The sequence below is a fragment of the Phycodurus eques genome, chromosome 8 (assembly GCF_024500275.1).
Source record: "Phycodurus eques isolate BA_2022a chromosome 8, UOR_Pequ_1.1, whole genome shotgun sequence".
Lineage (NCBI taxonomy): Eukaryota > Metazoa > Chordata > Actinopteri > Syngnathiformes > Syngnathidae > Phycodurus > Phycodurus eques.
The window spans coordinates 18,410,321-18,425,328 of NC_084532.1; the positions used below are offsets into that span (position 1 = coordinate 18,410,321).

The 15,008-nt window shown below is 43.5% G+C and overlaps 2 protein-coding genes across 2 annotated transcripts in view; both read left to right on the top strand.

The window, feature by feature from the left end:
• The first annotated feature begins 119 nt into the window (after nucleotides 1–119).
• tor3a (torsin family 3, member A) lies at nucleotides 120–7,243 on the top strand. The gene is made up of 6 exons (XM_061684824.1): nucleotides 120–432; nucleotides 531–653; nucleotides 1,692–1,957; nucleotides 2,684–2,859; nucleotides 3,336–3,460; nucleotides 4,642–7,243. The coding sequence occupies exons 1-6, from the start codon at nucleotides 255–257 to the stop codon at nucleotides 4,887–4,889; spliced, it is 1,116 nt and encodes a 371-aa protein (XP_061540808.1). The 5' UTR covers nucleotides 120–254; the 3' UTR covers nucleotides 4,890–7,243.
• Nucleotides 7,244–7,737: 494 nt separating this feature from the next.
• The window catches only part of calr (calreticulin), a 12,498-nt gene continuing 5,227 nt past the window's right edge, over nucleotides 7,738–15,008 (top strand). The window contains exons 1-6 of the mRNA XM_061684124.1: nucleotides 7,738–7,997; nucleotides 8,790–8,891; nucleotides 9,926–10,129; nucleotides 10,210–10,304; nucleotides 12,557–12,766; nucleotides 12,838–12,951. Of these exons, the coding sequence (XP_061540108.1) occupies nucleotides 7,901–7,997; nucleotides 8,790–8,891; nucleotides 9,926–10,129; nucleotides 10,210–10,304; nucleotides 12,557–12,766; nucleotides 12,838–12,951 (822 nt within the window). The 5' untranslated portion in view covers nucleotides 7,738–7,900. The remainder of the gene's footprint in view (nucleotides 7,998–8,789; nucleotides 8,892–9,925; nucleotides 10,130–10,209; nucleotides 10,305–12,556; nucleotides 12,767–12,837; nucleotides 12,952–15,008) is intronic.

The following is a 15,008-nucleotide window of genomic DNA, read 5'->3' on the forward strand; positions in this document are numbered from 1 at the left end:
AAGCACAACGTGCCAAGGAATTGCGCGACATTAGTACTGTGTACTGTCCTTTATTACAAGGTACATAATCTTACGTCAACTAACGTCTAGTGGGTTGTAGGCGGGCCGTGCTTCGTCGTCGCAGCTATTTCCGGTCTTTAAATGGAGCGCACCTCTCCCGCGTTGGTGTTAGCCGAGCAGCGAGCTAACTGATGGCACGTCCTCATTAGAAGCAGCCTCTGGTAGTATCGGGAGCGTCACCGACCTCTTCCCTCATGTTTGCCCGCTTCGTGTCGCCGCTTCTGCCGCTACTGCTGCTGGCCGCACCGGCACCCACTCACTACTTCCAGCTGGGCACGCTGTCCAACGTGTCCTCGTACTACTTTAACTACATTTACTGCAACATTTGGGAGAGCGAGTGTCAGCCCCACCAGGACGATGCGACGCAGCAAGGTAAGAACTGGAGCGAGAGAGGGGGAAGAAAAAAAAAAAAAAAAAAAAACAGTTTGTTCCATAATGACTTGACACGTGTCTTGCGTGGATGTGGACAGTTCCTGCGAGGGACATTTGGGCCGGTTTTGTCCAGGACTACACTAACCTGCTGTACCGCTGGTACTGCAGCCTGGGTCAGTGCTGCGAGACCGGAGACTGCAGGGTGACAAACAACATCACTGGTACGCCGCCGCAATTTCGAAGCCGTCTTATGTTAATTAAAAGCAATGGTGTGTCGTCATTCTTTACTGGTCAGGTTCAATGTTGCTTGTAGTCAAGTTAAAACCGGGGATCCTCGGTTTACGACATGGTTACGAACGGCAAACCAATGACTAATATACACAGCAGCGTATGACGAATACGTCGAGCGGCAAACATGCCACGCTCAGTTACCGCCGTCGTGTTTACCGCGGTGCTGCTTATGTGCCCTTGTGTGTGTATGTATATGCGTATAAAAGTGGACGTGTGTATATACACACTGCCGTGAAAAGGTATTGGCCCCTTCTCGTTGTTATATTTTTGCTGTTTCCTCCACTTTGTTTAACATCATCAAACAAATGTAAATATCAAGACCAAAATAACCCAAGTGAACTGTTTTGAAATGATTTCATTTATTGAGGAAACAATTATTCAGTTACCTGGCCCTGTGTGAAAAAGTAATACCTCCTCTAAACCTAGGAACTGATCGGGCCATCCTCAGCAGCAACAACTGAAATCAAGCGTTTTCTTTAATTGGCACTGAGTCTTTCACATCTCTGTGGAGATATTTTGGCCCACTCTTCCTTGCAGAATTGTTTGAATTCAGAAAAAAAATAGAGGATTTTCAAGCATAAATGGCCTTTTTAAAGTCATGCCACTGCATTTCAGTTTGATTCAAGTCTGGACTTTGACTAGGCCACTACAAAACCTTCATTTAGTTTCTGTAAACCATTCAGAAATTGACTTGCTGGTGTGTTATGGATCATTATCCTGCTGCAGAACCCAAGTGTGCTTCGGCTTGAGGTCATAAACTGATGGCTGAACATTCTCCTGTGGGATTTTCAGTTAAAGAGCAGAATTCAGGGTTCCATCAATCACAGCAAGTTGTCCAGGTCCTGAAGGAAATTAAGACAACCGGCAAAACGAGGACAAATTATTATTTTGCCTAAATCCCTCATATTACGTAATCTGTGCTACTTCCAGTTTCTCTTGATTGGTGTTGATCACGTTCCTTTTTGTAGGTTTGGCTCAAGACCTTCAGAGCAAGCTACACGGGCAGCACCTGGCCCAGTCTGTGGTTCTAAAAGCAATCCAGGGTTTCATCAACAACCCGGAGTCCAACAAGCCCCTGACGCTCTCCTTCCACGGCTGGTCGGGCACCGGGAAGAACTTTGTGGCCCGGATGGTCGCAGATAACCTTTATCGCGACGGGGTGAAGAGCGAGTGCGTCCGGCTGTTCATCGCTCCGTTCCACTTTCACCATGCTAGGATGGTGGACACGTACAAGGTGAGACGCAAGCGGTGAGGACATGCCGGTCAAGTCCTTGCTCAGTTCGATATTACATCGAAGTTGAACGATAACACAACGGACAGGAGTCATCCAAATCAAACACAGAAGCTTTTTTGGAAGCTGGCGTCAGCCCAGCTGGGCCACAACCGCCGTGATCTTGATTCAGTGTGCACAAATGTTACACGATCGCTGTGTTACATTTCAGAATGACACTGGATCACTATTACTACGAAGGTGAAGTGGAAAGTCCAAACTCAAACGAGCTTTTGTAATTGCGCTCTCACTCGTACGGATCATGATTCTGTAGCTTTTAATCCAAATGCCGTTTAACACTCATGTCAATACAGTGCAACTTGCGGGGTTCCGATTTTTTTCCACATTTTCAATACATTTTAATAATGTAATGCTGTGTTACGACATCTTCCTCACGGTTTCCTCACACATCTCCACTTTGGCCACTGTCTCTGGTTTCATCCCACAGTCAAAAAACATTGAAGACCAAATTACCCATCGGGGTGGATGTGAGTGAATGCTTGTTCTTTTGGTGCCCTGCGATTGACTGGCAACCAGTTCAGGGTGCACCCCACCTCCTGCCCAAAGTCACCTCCGATAGGCTCCAGCTCACCTAAGACCCTAATTAGGAAAACCACTATAGAAAATGGATGGATGCAAGACATCAAGCAATGTTAGTCATGTAACAAATGAATTTGTTGTACTCTCCAGGGTCAGCTGAAAGAGGCAATCCGGGACACGGTCCTGCGATGTTCCCAGACGCTCTTCATCTTCGACGAAGCCGAGAAGCTCCACCCGGGCCTCATCGACGCCATCAAGCCGTACATGGCCCACTACGACAACGTGGATGGGGTCAACTACCGCAAGGCCATCTTCCTCTTCCTCAGGTCGGATCGCATTCCGGCTTCACTGGGATTACATTATCACAAGAGTCCTGTCGTCCTTTTGTTGCATTATTTTCGTTAACTAAAATGTATTTCAGATCTACAACAAATTCAGTGGTTTTTAAAAAAAAAATATTTCTTTATCTCATTAACACTGCTAACCAACAAACATGACCTAATTGATGGATATAATAATAAACTAGTAATCTATGTTAAGGTACAACTCAATAGACATTTTTTTTTTTTTTTTTTTACATAGGAAGTAATGGAAGGAGACAGTCTGTTCATAAAACCTTTATTAACTTGTGTTAAGTAATATTTCGTCAGCCTAATAACATTTGCCCAAGTCGTTTTTTAAGTTACTGTCACAATATTAATGAAAATACCAATGTGCGTTCCAAAGATGTGTTTTCTTTTTGTCATATGTCAGTAGTGGCATTAATCTAGAATGCTAATCCTGTTTTCTTTGTACCCGGCAGTAATATTGGAGGAGCAACAATCAACGACGTTGCGTTGGACTTTTGGCACTCAGGTCAGAACCGGGAGGACATCGGGATGGAGGATCTGGAACACCGATTACGAGCAGAAACAATGGAGGCTCATGGTAAGCAGAAACCCTTCTGTTGAGCGACTGTCACTTGTTATTAGGGCTCGAGCGCCAGACGGTACAAAGAACCTCTTAGAAACGCCGTATTTATGAATGAGTTCCCTTTTTGGGAGCCTCAAGATGCCCGAAAACACTCACATTTTTGCAAGTGAGTTTACAGTGGATATACAGCGGCTGGAAAAAACTATTTAACACGTCACAATTTTTCTCACTAAATATACTTCCAAAGGTGCTATTGACCTGAAAATGTCACCTGTGTGTGTGTGTGTGTGTGTGTGTCTGTGTGTGTGTGTGTGTGTGTATATATATATATATATATATATATATATATATATATATATATATATATATATATATATATATATATATATATATATATATACACACACACACACACACACAGACACACACACTTGTATACACACACTACCTTTATTGAGCATTATTATTTCAGTGTACAGTGAAATAATGATAGGGTCTCAGTTTACTCCCAAATTTACTTGGTGTGAATTCTGGGCCTGTTTAGTTGAACACAAAGCTGAGGAAGCCATTCTGTTGCACAGGCACATCTCAATAAATTAGAATATGGTAGAAATGTCTATTTCAGTACTCGTATATTACAGATTCATTAAACACTGGAAAAAGTACTTTTCAGAGGGCAAATTCCTGTCTAATTTCTACATTAAAAATCATTTAATTTTTGTCTTGATTGTTGGTTATGTCATATTCTAGTTTCTAGAGATGGTGAATTTTGGGTTTTCATTTGCATTAAGCTGTAAGCTTTAATCATCAAAATTATGCATATATATATTAAGACATCATGAAATATTTGTGTGAACTGCATCTGTATAATATACAGTAAGTTTCACTTTTTGAACTACCTAACTAAATTAATATCTTTGCACTATTCTGATTTAGTGAGATGTACCTGTCTAACTAGCAACAGGTGGAAATCCAGGTTAATTGTATCTTCTGCCATATAGTAGAAGAGCATTGAATTGTTCTGTCACTGTACTGTAAATAGATGAACAAAGATATGTTAATTGTCATAAATAAATACATTTTGCACCAAAAAGGGGTATTGGGTAATTTTCTAAGGCATCAAAAATGTGATGATTTCGAAGATGTTGTCGTTTTTGGAAGAAGAATTTATGGACCTTATTTCCGTCTGTTTCCAGGCGGTTTTGCCAAGAGCGAGCTTATGTCTGGCCACCTGATTGACTTCTTCGTGCCCTTCCTACCTCTGGAGTACCGTCACGTCAAGCTATGCGCGAAGGACGCCTTCGCCGCACGAGGCCTGGAGACGGACGAGGCCACGCTGGATGAGGTGGCCAAGGCCATGCTGTACATCCCCAAGGAGGAGAGACTGTTCTCGGCCCAGGGGTGTAAGTCCATCCCCCAGCGGATCAACTTCTTTCTTCCTTAGAAGAAACGAGGGACGCCTGGAGGAGGTGTGGGGTTCACTCCCTTACAGGTGCAAAACACAACATGTGTCTGTCCAGGTCACTTGCGCAAGGTTGGACAACAAGAGCACTTCCTGTGTGAGCGGAAAGAAAAAAGTGCCGTCGCACATCAGTGGTGCGGCGGTGGAGGAGGACCCGCTGCCTTGTCGCAGCTTCTCGCTTGAGATGAAGCACAGCACGTGGTTAACTACAGTGGGGGAAATAATTATATATATTAGAAGTTTGTTCACTTCAGAAATGAGGAAGTCTCATTTACACAAAGGTGGAAAAAAGTACTCACTCTGTACTTCTGTAGAAGTACAGCTGCAGTGGTGCCTTGAGATATGAGTTTTATTATTCCTCCTCCTTAATTACCATTATCTAAAAATACACGCATCTTAAATAATATTTTCCCATTGAAATGGATGGAAATGCAAGTAATCTGTCTCAGCACAGCCCCCCAAAAAACATTCCCAGAAAAAAAATAATAAATGCACTTCACATTATTGTACTGTATAAAAACAATACATTCTCAGCACTTGGAAGCACAAAACACGACTGTACCGAATGGTTTGTCCTTCCCGGTTCTTTTTCGGCCTCTAGTGGCGGTTGGCAAACCAGTTTAATGGTGCATTAGCACCACCAACTGATAGTGTCCTTCCACTGCAAGGAAACCAATGTGAATTGATGGTGGACGTATTTTGTGAGTTTTCTGTCCCCATCAAGCAGTAGGGGTCTGAAGCACGTTCATAGCTCAAATTTTTGCTCCTATTGCAATACAAAATATCGGCCAAGCGACGGCTCGTATCTTCAAAAACGTGTAAGTCAAGCACTGGTATCTCAAGGCACCATTGCTTGTGTAAAAAACAAAAAACACTGTTAAAAGTAAAATAACTTATTTAAATCCTTCAGTAAGTTATAAAGTGCAGTCTGAATATATATATATATATTTTTTCTTCTGTCAATTACATACAATACAATACCTGATTTGAAAACTGGCACAAAGAAAAATGAAGTAAAAACCTCTGCACACGAAAGATTTTTCCCTTATATTAACTTATGTCGTCAGAAGAACATAAATCACGGGACACTATATTTTAAAAATGTCTTCCCGAAGCTTTGCTAAATTTGTGAACTGACTGACAAAAAAAAGCTAAATTAGCTTATGAAGACAACTGGGAAAATACACCGTAAGTGTGTATGTTTTTGTTCTTGTTGTTTTTTTAGGCTGGCACATAACAGTGTGTTATTTTGAATTTATTTTGAATTCTTATTGTGACTGTGAGGATGGTGTTCTTTGTGTCATCTCACATTTTTTCCCCATCCCCCAAATACTGGTTCAGTTGATGCCAAATAGCTCATTTGATTTCCTCTGACCTCAGCACTTTGTTAAAAGCCTTCGCTGAGTCATTTAGATGTTCACCGGCTAACTTAAAGCGGTCTTGTACGTGTGCTTTTTTGAGCAGGGGGGACCTTCCAGGTGCCTTTTTGTAGGTGATTTCATTTTCTGCATTTTTGGATGATACTGTGTCATATACCATCATAAATAAACCATAAATTTGCACTGTCAGGGGATTAAATAATGATTTCCTCCACTGTGTGAACTGTGCAAAAGTGTTGGGAAACCTTTGGCTTTGTTGTAATGCTTTTCTCACCACACATTGTGACATTGTATAAGTAAATACTCGTAAGATAGATACAAATTATACTAAACCAATTTCCCTGGAATGTACAGTTTGGTAAGAGTTGGATACGTTGTTTTATTTAAATGATTAAGTCACAAGCACTACCCTAGACTTTTGAACAGTAGTACAATGTCCAGCCACCCCCCGACCCACTTTTATGTTGCACTATTAACTCTCTTGAAACGTGGTCACGATTTAAGCATTATGACTACGTATTGCTTTCTTTGACTACTCATTTAACATGCATAATGTTGTTGGTGAAGTGGAGCAAGTGGCCTGCAGGGTTAAATGACCTCCGGTGTTTAAAGCAACTAAAAGGAACTGAATTGTTACCATGAGGGCAATATGAGAGACATGGTGTTGAAAAGCACTTACTGGACTATATGTTGTCAAGATTTGTTCGAAAGATTATTTAAAAGTAGCTGCACAACCACGACCCTGAGTGAGGCTAAGCGGTGTAGAAAATGGATGGATGGATGGATGGATGGATACTTTTTAATCACTGAGTTGAAAGGAATGCTACCATGTCATAGTTTTTGTGTATTTTTGAGCACTTAGCGTTTGGTCATTGTTTTTATTGTCACGTGATTTTGCTCTTTGAAATTTTAAATTTCACATATCAATATGAAAAATTAAAAAGATTAAAACCCCAATTCTGTTTGATTTTTTAAATTCATCTTCAAACCCAATACGAATAATACATGCGCAGTGCTATGTCATAATAAAGTGATAATTGTGGTCACAAATAACATGCTCGAGGTTTTGATAGCCTGAGACTTGTTTAAATTGGAAACAGTATGTTGGTTTATTGTGTACTATATTAAGTGAGTATGGATGCACTTTTATTTCATGTAGCGGTAGATTATTATTCACTCGACTTCATAATAACTAGAGACTTGAAACAACTACGAACGTACCGTGATGTATAAAGTAATAACGATTTAATCGTCGATTTAGTCATTGTTATTGTGACTTTAAGATGTACATCAAACGATCCCCAAATGCATCACTCTTTTGTGTGTGTATCAAGCGAACGCGTGGTCTTCGCCTATTGGCTTAACTTCTGCCCGTCAATGTGGTCTTTCATTTGATTGGCCGAGAGGAATCTAACTTCCTGTCCGAGCTCCGGCACCGACAGCCAATCCGATTGAGACATCTGTTCCCAGCCGAGAGGCGAGAAGCCGCATGATTCCAGTTATTCGGCACAAACGAACAGTCGCTGGCCGCTACACGGCGTCGAGCGATAGCAAAGGCTTAATATTATTAAATTGTGTTATTTTTAGGGGTAGTTTGACGCAGTGTTTCTCCGCATGATGAGCGCCTTGTCGCTGCTGTTTTTGGCCGTGTCGGCCGCCTGTGTCCTGGCCGAGTCTACTGTCTATTTCCGAGAGCAATTTGAAGACGGGGGTGAGCTCCATTTTCTATAATTCTACCTATATTGATGTTAATTTGTTATTTCGTCTACGTTGTATATAAGATGACCGCATTGATTGGGTTGTAGCGGTGCATGGACATATAGGAACTGAATTGGCCCACGATAGATGCTACTATTTTACCTAGGCGATGATGATTTTTGTCTCATTGTACATTGTCTGCTTAATATTGCCTGTATTTAGTGTATATTAGTCCCAATTTTATTTGACACCCCCTTCGCTCACGTATGGTCCAATCACAGTACGTCTCCCCCCCCCTCCCCCTTGTCCATCCCTTACTGCACTGTAACCCCCCCCCCCCCCCCCCCCCCCCCCAGGGAAAATCTAAAATAACAATGGCTCTTCAATTACTACCGTCATAATCAGCATTAAAATAGATTAACGTAATATTCTTAAGTGTTCAGTATATATTATATTGTTGTAAGCCACTGTTACATTATGCACAGTTAGAACACACTGATGACAAATACGAAAACAAATTTTTAAAAAATATTCAATTAAAATGTATTTGATCCAAAGGTTATGTGAAAGACTACCTGAATGAAATTTAAAAGAGAAACAGTTCTAAAAGATGAAATGCAAATGTATTGTACTTAAAGTTAAATACAGCTGAACTGCATAGGTAGTGATTCTTTTGCATACCACTAGAGGGAGCTTGCATACCACTGGTGGGGTACATGTAGCACACTTTGGGAATCACTGGTGTGGTCCTTGGTAGTGTGCGTGTGTCCATTCACAGGTCATGTGAACTAATTTTTGGGTGTAGATGTCTGGAAGAGCCGCTGGGAGGAATCGAAGCATAAGACCGACTATGGCAAGTTTGTCCTGACTGCGGGCAAATTCTACGGTGATGCTGAGAAGGACAAAGGTGAGTGGACTTGTGATGTCAATTTCGGGCAGGGTGATGAATTTATTTCAAGTTTTTTTATTTATTTTTTTAGGAAAGTTTCTCTTTTGAACCGATATATGTGCTTCCATGCAGCAAATATTTTTCCCCGGTCACCTGCACAAAAGCATGAGCGAGTTGGAGGAAATGTTGTGTTACTTTTGTGCATGCAGTTCGACAGCTCATTTTAACATGTTAACGTGCTGCACGGTGGTGGACTGGTTAGCACATCTGCCTCAGAGTTCTGAGGACCCGGGTTCAAATCTGGCCTCCCCTGTGTGAAGTTTGCATGTTCTGGGTTTTCTCCTGGTACTCCGGTTTCCTCCCACATCCCGAAAACATGCTTGGTAGGGTAGGTTAACTGAAGACTCTAAATTGCCCATAGATGTGAATGTGAATGGTTGTTTGTCTATGCGTGTGTGCCCTGCGATTGGCCAGCGACCAGTTCAGGGTGGTACCCTGCCTCTCGCCCAGAGTCAGCTGGGATAGGTTCCAGCACGGCCGTGACTCTAGTGAGGGTAAGCCGTACAGAAAATGGATGGATGTTTATTTACATTTATTAGGGATCGTATTTAGTATTTACATACATGTTTTGACAAAAGGGAATTTTTTTTGCAAGGGCCCCACTTATTCTCACATTGTATAGAACAAATATTTATTTCTATAATTTGGAAGTCAAATGAAGTTAATGTTGTGAAAACTTGTTTGGAATAATGTAATTCTTACTTGTCTTCTCTATAAGCAAAGGGGGAACATTTCTTAAAATGGGAGATCAGATTTTAAAAATGTTCTTGGGGTGGAAAAAAACTGTTTCAAAGCTTGTTTGGTCATAGGACAAATACTTGTTTTGAATTAGCTTTTTCTTTCAGCGAAGGGAAAAAATAATTGAAATTGGAATTTTGTGAGGAGGAAAAAAAAAATTGCTTTTATTTTAAGGCCGTATTGCCCAGCAATGTTAGCTTTGGAGAGAGAACAAAGGGGTACCATCATTTATAGATCCGATACGATCAAAACAGGTTTGCAGACGAGCCAGGATGCCCGCTTCTATGCACTGTCAGCTCGCTTCGACGATTTCAGCAACAAGGGCGAGCCCCTCGTCGTCCAGTTCACCATCAAACACGAGCAAAGTATCGACTGCGGCGGCGGCTATGTGAAAGTGTTCCCCTCGGACCTCAAGCAGGACGACATGCATGGGGACTCGGTCTACAACATCATGTTTGGTACGGTGGGCTCGCCAGTGTCTTCCTCATATTGGGTGCCTTGCCGACGTGCGCGTTGAATTTCCGACGTCTTTATGCAGGTCCTGATATTTGCGGGCCCGGCACAAAGAAAGTTCACGTGATCTTCAACTACAAGGGCAAGAACCATTTGATTAACAAAGACATCAGATGCAAGGTGAGTCATCGAGTGGTTGTGTAAAAATAGGTGGACACGTCTATTAAAGAAATCCTCTGTAGCATTTTAACATTACCTGTCATAAAAGTGTGAAAATAAGTTGATACTACATAATAAAACTAAAATGAAGTAAAACCGCTCACCTTTTGAAGACGCCTGTCAAAATACGAGAGGGAAGGTGTTTGCAGAGGGATACGCTTACCTAGTGTTTTTTTTTTTTATAGGTTACAGTGGTACCTGTAACTCTGAAATACTCATCTCTAATCATCTTTCCCCTTCAAAATGAATGGAAATGCCATCAATCCATTCCAGCCTACCCCAAAAAAACAAAAGTATTTTTGTAATCTAGATTTGAATAAGGGAAATAAGTGAATTGGCCACTGGGGAGCAGTATAATCATGCTGACACAAAAGAAGAGGCGTTTCACAACTGTGACTTGGTAAGCTGCAGTAATATCGGTCGTTTTTTTTGGAGAAGATAAAGAATTGTACAGCTGCAGTCAGTCGTAGTAATTTCCAACTCTTTGGTTGTCTTTACACTTCTTGGCTATCCAGTAAAATATCTTGTGGTGGCATCACAAAAAAGCAGAACTAAAAAAAACACACTTGGAGTTGATCCTTTAGATACTGAAGTCTGATGAGTGATGTGTTTTGGACAAAATCTTGGTTGAACTCCAAATTGTACATCTTTAAGGCGTTCCGCTGTAGATAATTATCGTATCTAACTAGTTAAATACTAATGAATAGTAAACAATTGTGTAACTGAACAAAGGTACCAGAAACAAGGTAGCAGAAATGGTTTAAAAAACATATATATAGTAGAATAATTACTTGAAGCTATATACGAATGCTTTAGTGTCAACAAATCTAAATAAACTACCTCAATCCAAAAAATTATCTTACTTATGTTAACTGTTCTTCCTCACTTCTAATCCAAAAGATGATTAAAAAAAAAAAAAAAAAAACTATTACAGGCTCACTGCGATTGGCTGGCAACCAGTTCTGGGTGTATCCAGCACACTTGCGACCCTATGAGGATAAGCGGTTGAGAAAATCAGAATCATCTTTATTTGCTAAGTATGTGTCTCCAGTAGTAGTTGGAGCCACTCTAGTACAACAGTTTGGATGGCTGAGTTACAGGCTCAGTTGACTATTAATTACTTTTGGGGTGGCCCTAGTGGTGGCGGAGGCCGGCGCGAACAACAAGGTGCCTCTCGCCCAATCGATTGCAACGCGACTCTCAGACCGGCATAGTGGCTAAGCTGTAGCCTTGGGAGGGACTTGGGGCACGGAGTTGTTTCTGCATCTGTCCCAACACTGCCTTTGGGTCACGTGGGCCAATCAGTGTATTTTTTTGTGACATACCGACATGGTCACATGGGTTACACGTCCAATCGGGCGCCTTTATACTCCTAATGAGGAAGTGGAGCGCTGTCGTTTGGCTGTAGTAGCCTGGTGAAGCAATGTGGGTGCGTACAGCTGGCCCAAAACTAAATTTTAAACAGAACGGCTCATTATTTTATACCGAGACAAGACTACGACGATATCGAGGAACTTTTATTAATTTCACGATATCGTAGTATCGTGGATATTGTTACATCCCTAGTTAGGTTTTTTGCAGAATTTTGAGATCAACTTTGATCAACAACGTATTATACATGAAAAATTAAAGGCATACCTTAATTAATAATTTAACCTGCCTGCGATTGGTCGGCCACTAGTCCAGGGTGCACCCTGCCCAAAGTCAGCAACCGCACTTTCAGGAGTCAGGACCCTTGTTTTTCAAAACTGCCTCACCTACTGATTGGGTGACCATTTTGACGGCCTAACCCTATGGTAAGTACTTGTATTAAAAAAAAAAAAAAAAAAAAAAAACATTGGAACTAACCTTTAAAAATAGAAAGTTGGGTACATCCTTGCGGCACAATTACACCTTCCCGCCACTGGCAAAAAAACAAGGGTCCTGGTAGCTCACGTGTACTGAAAGTGCAGGCTCCTTGCTGCAGATAAATCGTATTGAAGTTAGGTGGGATTGGCTCCGGCTCACCCACGAACCACGACCCTGAGGGACAAGCACGATAGAAAATCGATGTTTTCAAACAATTAAAGGGAAAGATGCATTTAATTTATTCGCCTGTCAGTGGCACCATACTCCTTCAAAGCACTTGTACTTTGTATCTAATTGTGGGAGTTTTGGAGGGGATGCATTTAAAGGTTAGTTCTGACTAACGCTGACATTTTTCTGCTCTACAGGATGACGAATTCACTCACTTGTACACGCTGATCGCCAACCCTGACAACACGTATGTGGTGAAGATCGACAACAAAAACGTGGAGTCCGGCAGCCTGGAGGACGACTGGGACTTCCTGCCTCCCAAGAAGATTAAGGACCCCGAAGCCAAGAAGCCAGAGGACTGGGATGACCGGGAGAAGATTCCTGACCCCGAAGATACCAAACCGGAGGCGAGTGCGGGCCTGCCACTTCTCCGAGCGTCAGGATGAATTTGACGAACAATCAGGGTTTGTTTTGACAGGACTGGGACAAGGCCGAGAACATTCCTGACCCCGACGCCAAGAAGCCAGACGACTGGGATGATGAGATGGACGGAGAGTGGGAGCCTCCTATGATCGCTAACCCTGAATACAAGGTTCGTGAATTGAAGGAGTTTATGGCTGAAACGATTAATCGAATAACTAGAATACAATTTTTAAAAAATATATATTTATAAATTAAATAAATCTCTGCCTCAAAGCTTCGCAGCAGTAATTCTAACCCACACGGACTAGCTTTAATGGAGACTCATACATCACTTGAAGAAATAGTCAGTGGGATGCCAGGAGCAAGGAGTGCATGAAACAATGTCCGAAGTTTGTCACATTTTGTTTAATAGTGCAAAATAAATTGGAGGAAATAGACCGATATCTGAGGAGAAAGCCGTCACCTTATCGTGGTGGAGGGGTTTGTGTGTCCCAATGATCCTAGGAGCTAAGTTGTCTGGGGCTTCACGCCCCTGGTAGGGTCACCCATGGCAAACAGGTCCTAGGTGAGGGACCAGACAAAGCACGGCTCCAAAAACCCCAATGACGAACAAAATATATGGATCTAGGTTTCCCTTGTCCGGACGCGGGTCACCGGGGCCCCCCTCTGGAGCAAGGCCTGGAGGTGGGGCTCGAAGGTGAGCGCCTGGTGGCCGGGCCTGCACCCATGGGGCCCGGCCCGGCACAGCCCGAAAGGGTAACGTGGGTCCCCCTTCCCATGGGCTCACCACCTGCGGGAGGGGCCATAGGGGTCGGGTGCAGTGTGAGCTGGGCGGTGGCCGAAGGCGGGGACCTTGGCGATCCGATACAGAAGCTGGCTCTATGGACGTGGAATGTCACCTCTCTGGCAGGGAAGGAGCCCGAGCTGGTGTGTGAGGTTGAGAAGTTCAAACTAGATATAGTCGGGCTCTCCTCCACACAAAGATTGGGCTCTGGTACCAGTCCTCTTGAGAGGGGTTGGACTCTCTTCCACTCTGGAGTTGCCCAGGTGAGAGGCGCCGAGCAGGTGTAGGTATAGGCGCTGCTGGCCTCGACTCGGGACGTTGTGAATCGGTGGGGAGAATACTTCGAAGAACTTCTTATCTCTGGGGTTGAGGTCACCGAGGTGGTTAAAAAGCTCCTCTGTGGCAGGGCCCCGGGGGTGGATGAGATTCGCCCGGAGTTCCTCAAGACTCTGGATGTTGTGGGGCTGTCCTGGTTGACACGCCTCTGCAACATCGCGTGGACATCAGGGACAGTGCCTCTGGATGGGCAGACTGGGGTGGTGGTCCCCCTTTTTAAGAAGGGGGACCGGAGGGTGTGTTCCAACTACAGGGGGATCACACTCCTCAGCCTCCCTGGTAAGGTCTATTCAGGGCTGCTGGGGGTTCCGTCGGGAAGTCGAATCTCAGATTCAGGAGGAGCAATGTGGTTTTCTTCCTGGCCGTGGAACAGTGGACCAGTTCTTCACCCTTAGCAGGGTCCTCGAGAGTGCATGGGAGTTCGCCCAACCAGTCTACATGTTTTGTGGACTTGGAGAAGGCGTTCGACCGTGTCCCTCGTGGATTCCTGTGGGGGGGTGCTTTGGGAGTAAGGGGTACCGAACCAGCTGATACGGGCTGTTCGGTCCCTGTACGACCGGTGTCAGAGTTTGGTTCACATTGCCGGCAGTCAGTCGGACTCGTTTCCAGTGAGGGTTGGACTTCGCCAAGGCTACCCTTTTGTCACCGATTCTGTTCATAACTTTGATGGACAGAATTTCTAGGCGCAGCCGAGGCGTAGAGGGGGTCCGGTTTGGTGGCCTCAGTATTGCATCTCTGCTTTTTGCAAATTATGTGGTTCTGTTGGCTTCATCAGGCCATGATCTCCAACTCTCACTGGAGCGGTTCGCAGCCGAGTGTGAAGCGGCTGGGATGAGAATCAGCACCTCTAAATCTGAGACCATGGTCCTTAGTCGGAAAAGGGTGGAGTGCCCTCTCCAGGTCGGGGATGAGATCCTTCCCCAAGTGGAGGAGTTCAAATATCTTGGGGTCTTTTTCACGAGTGAGGGAAGAATGGAACGGGAGATCGACAGGCGGATCGGTGCAGCGTCTGCAGTGATGCGGACTTTGTATCGGTCCGTTGTGGTGAAGAAGGAGCTAAGCTGAAAGGTGACACTCTCGATTTACCTGTCGATCTACGTTCCTAC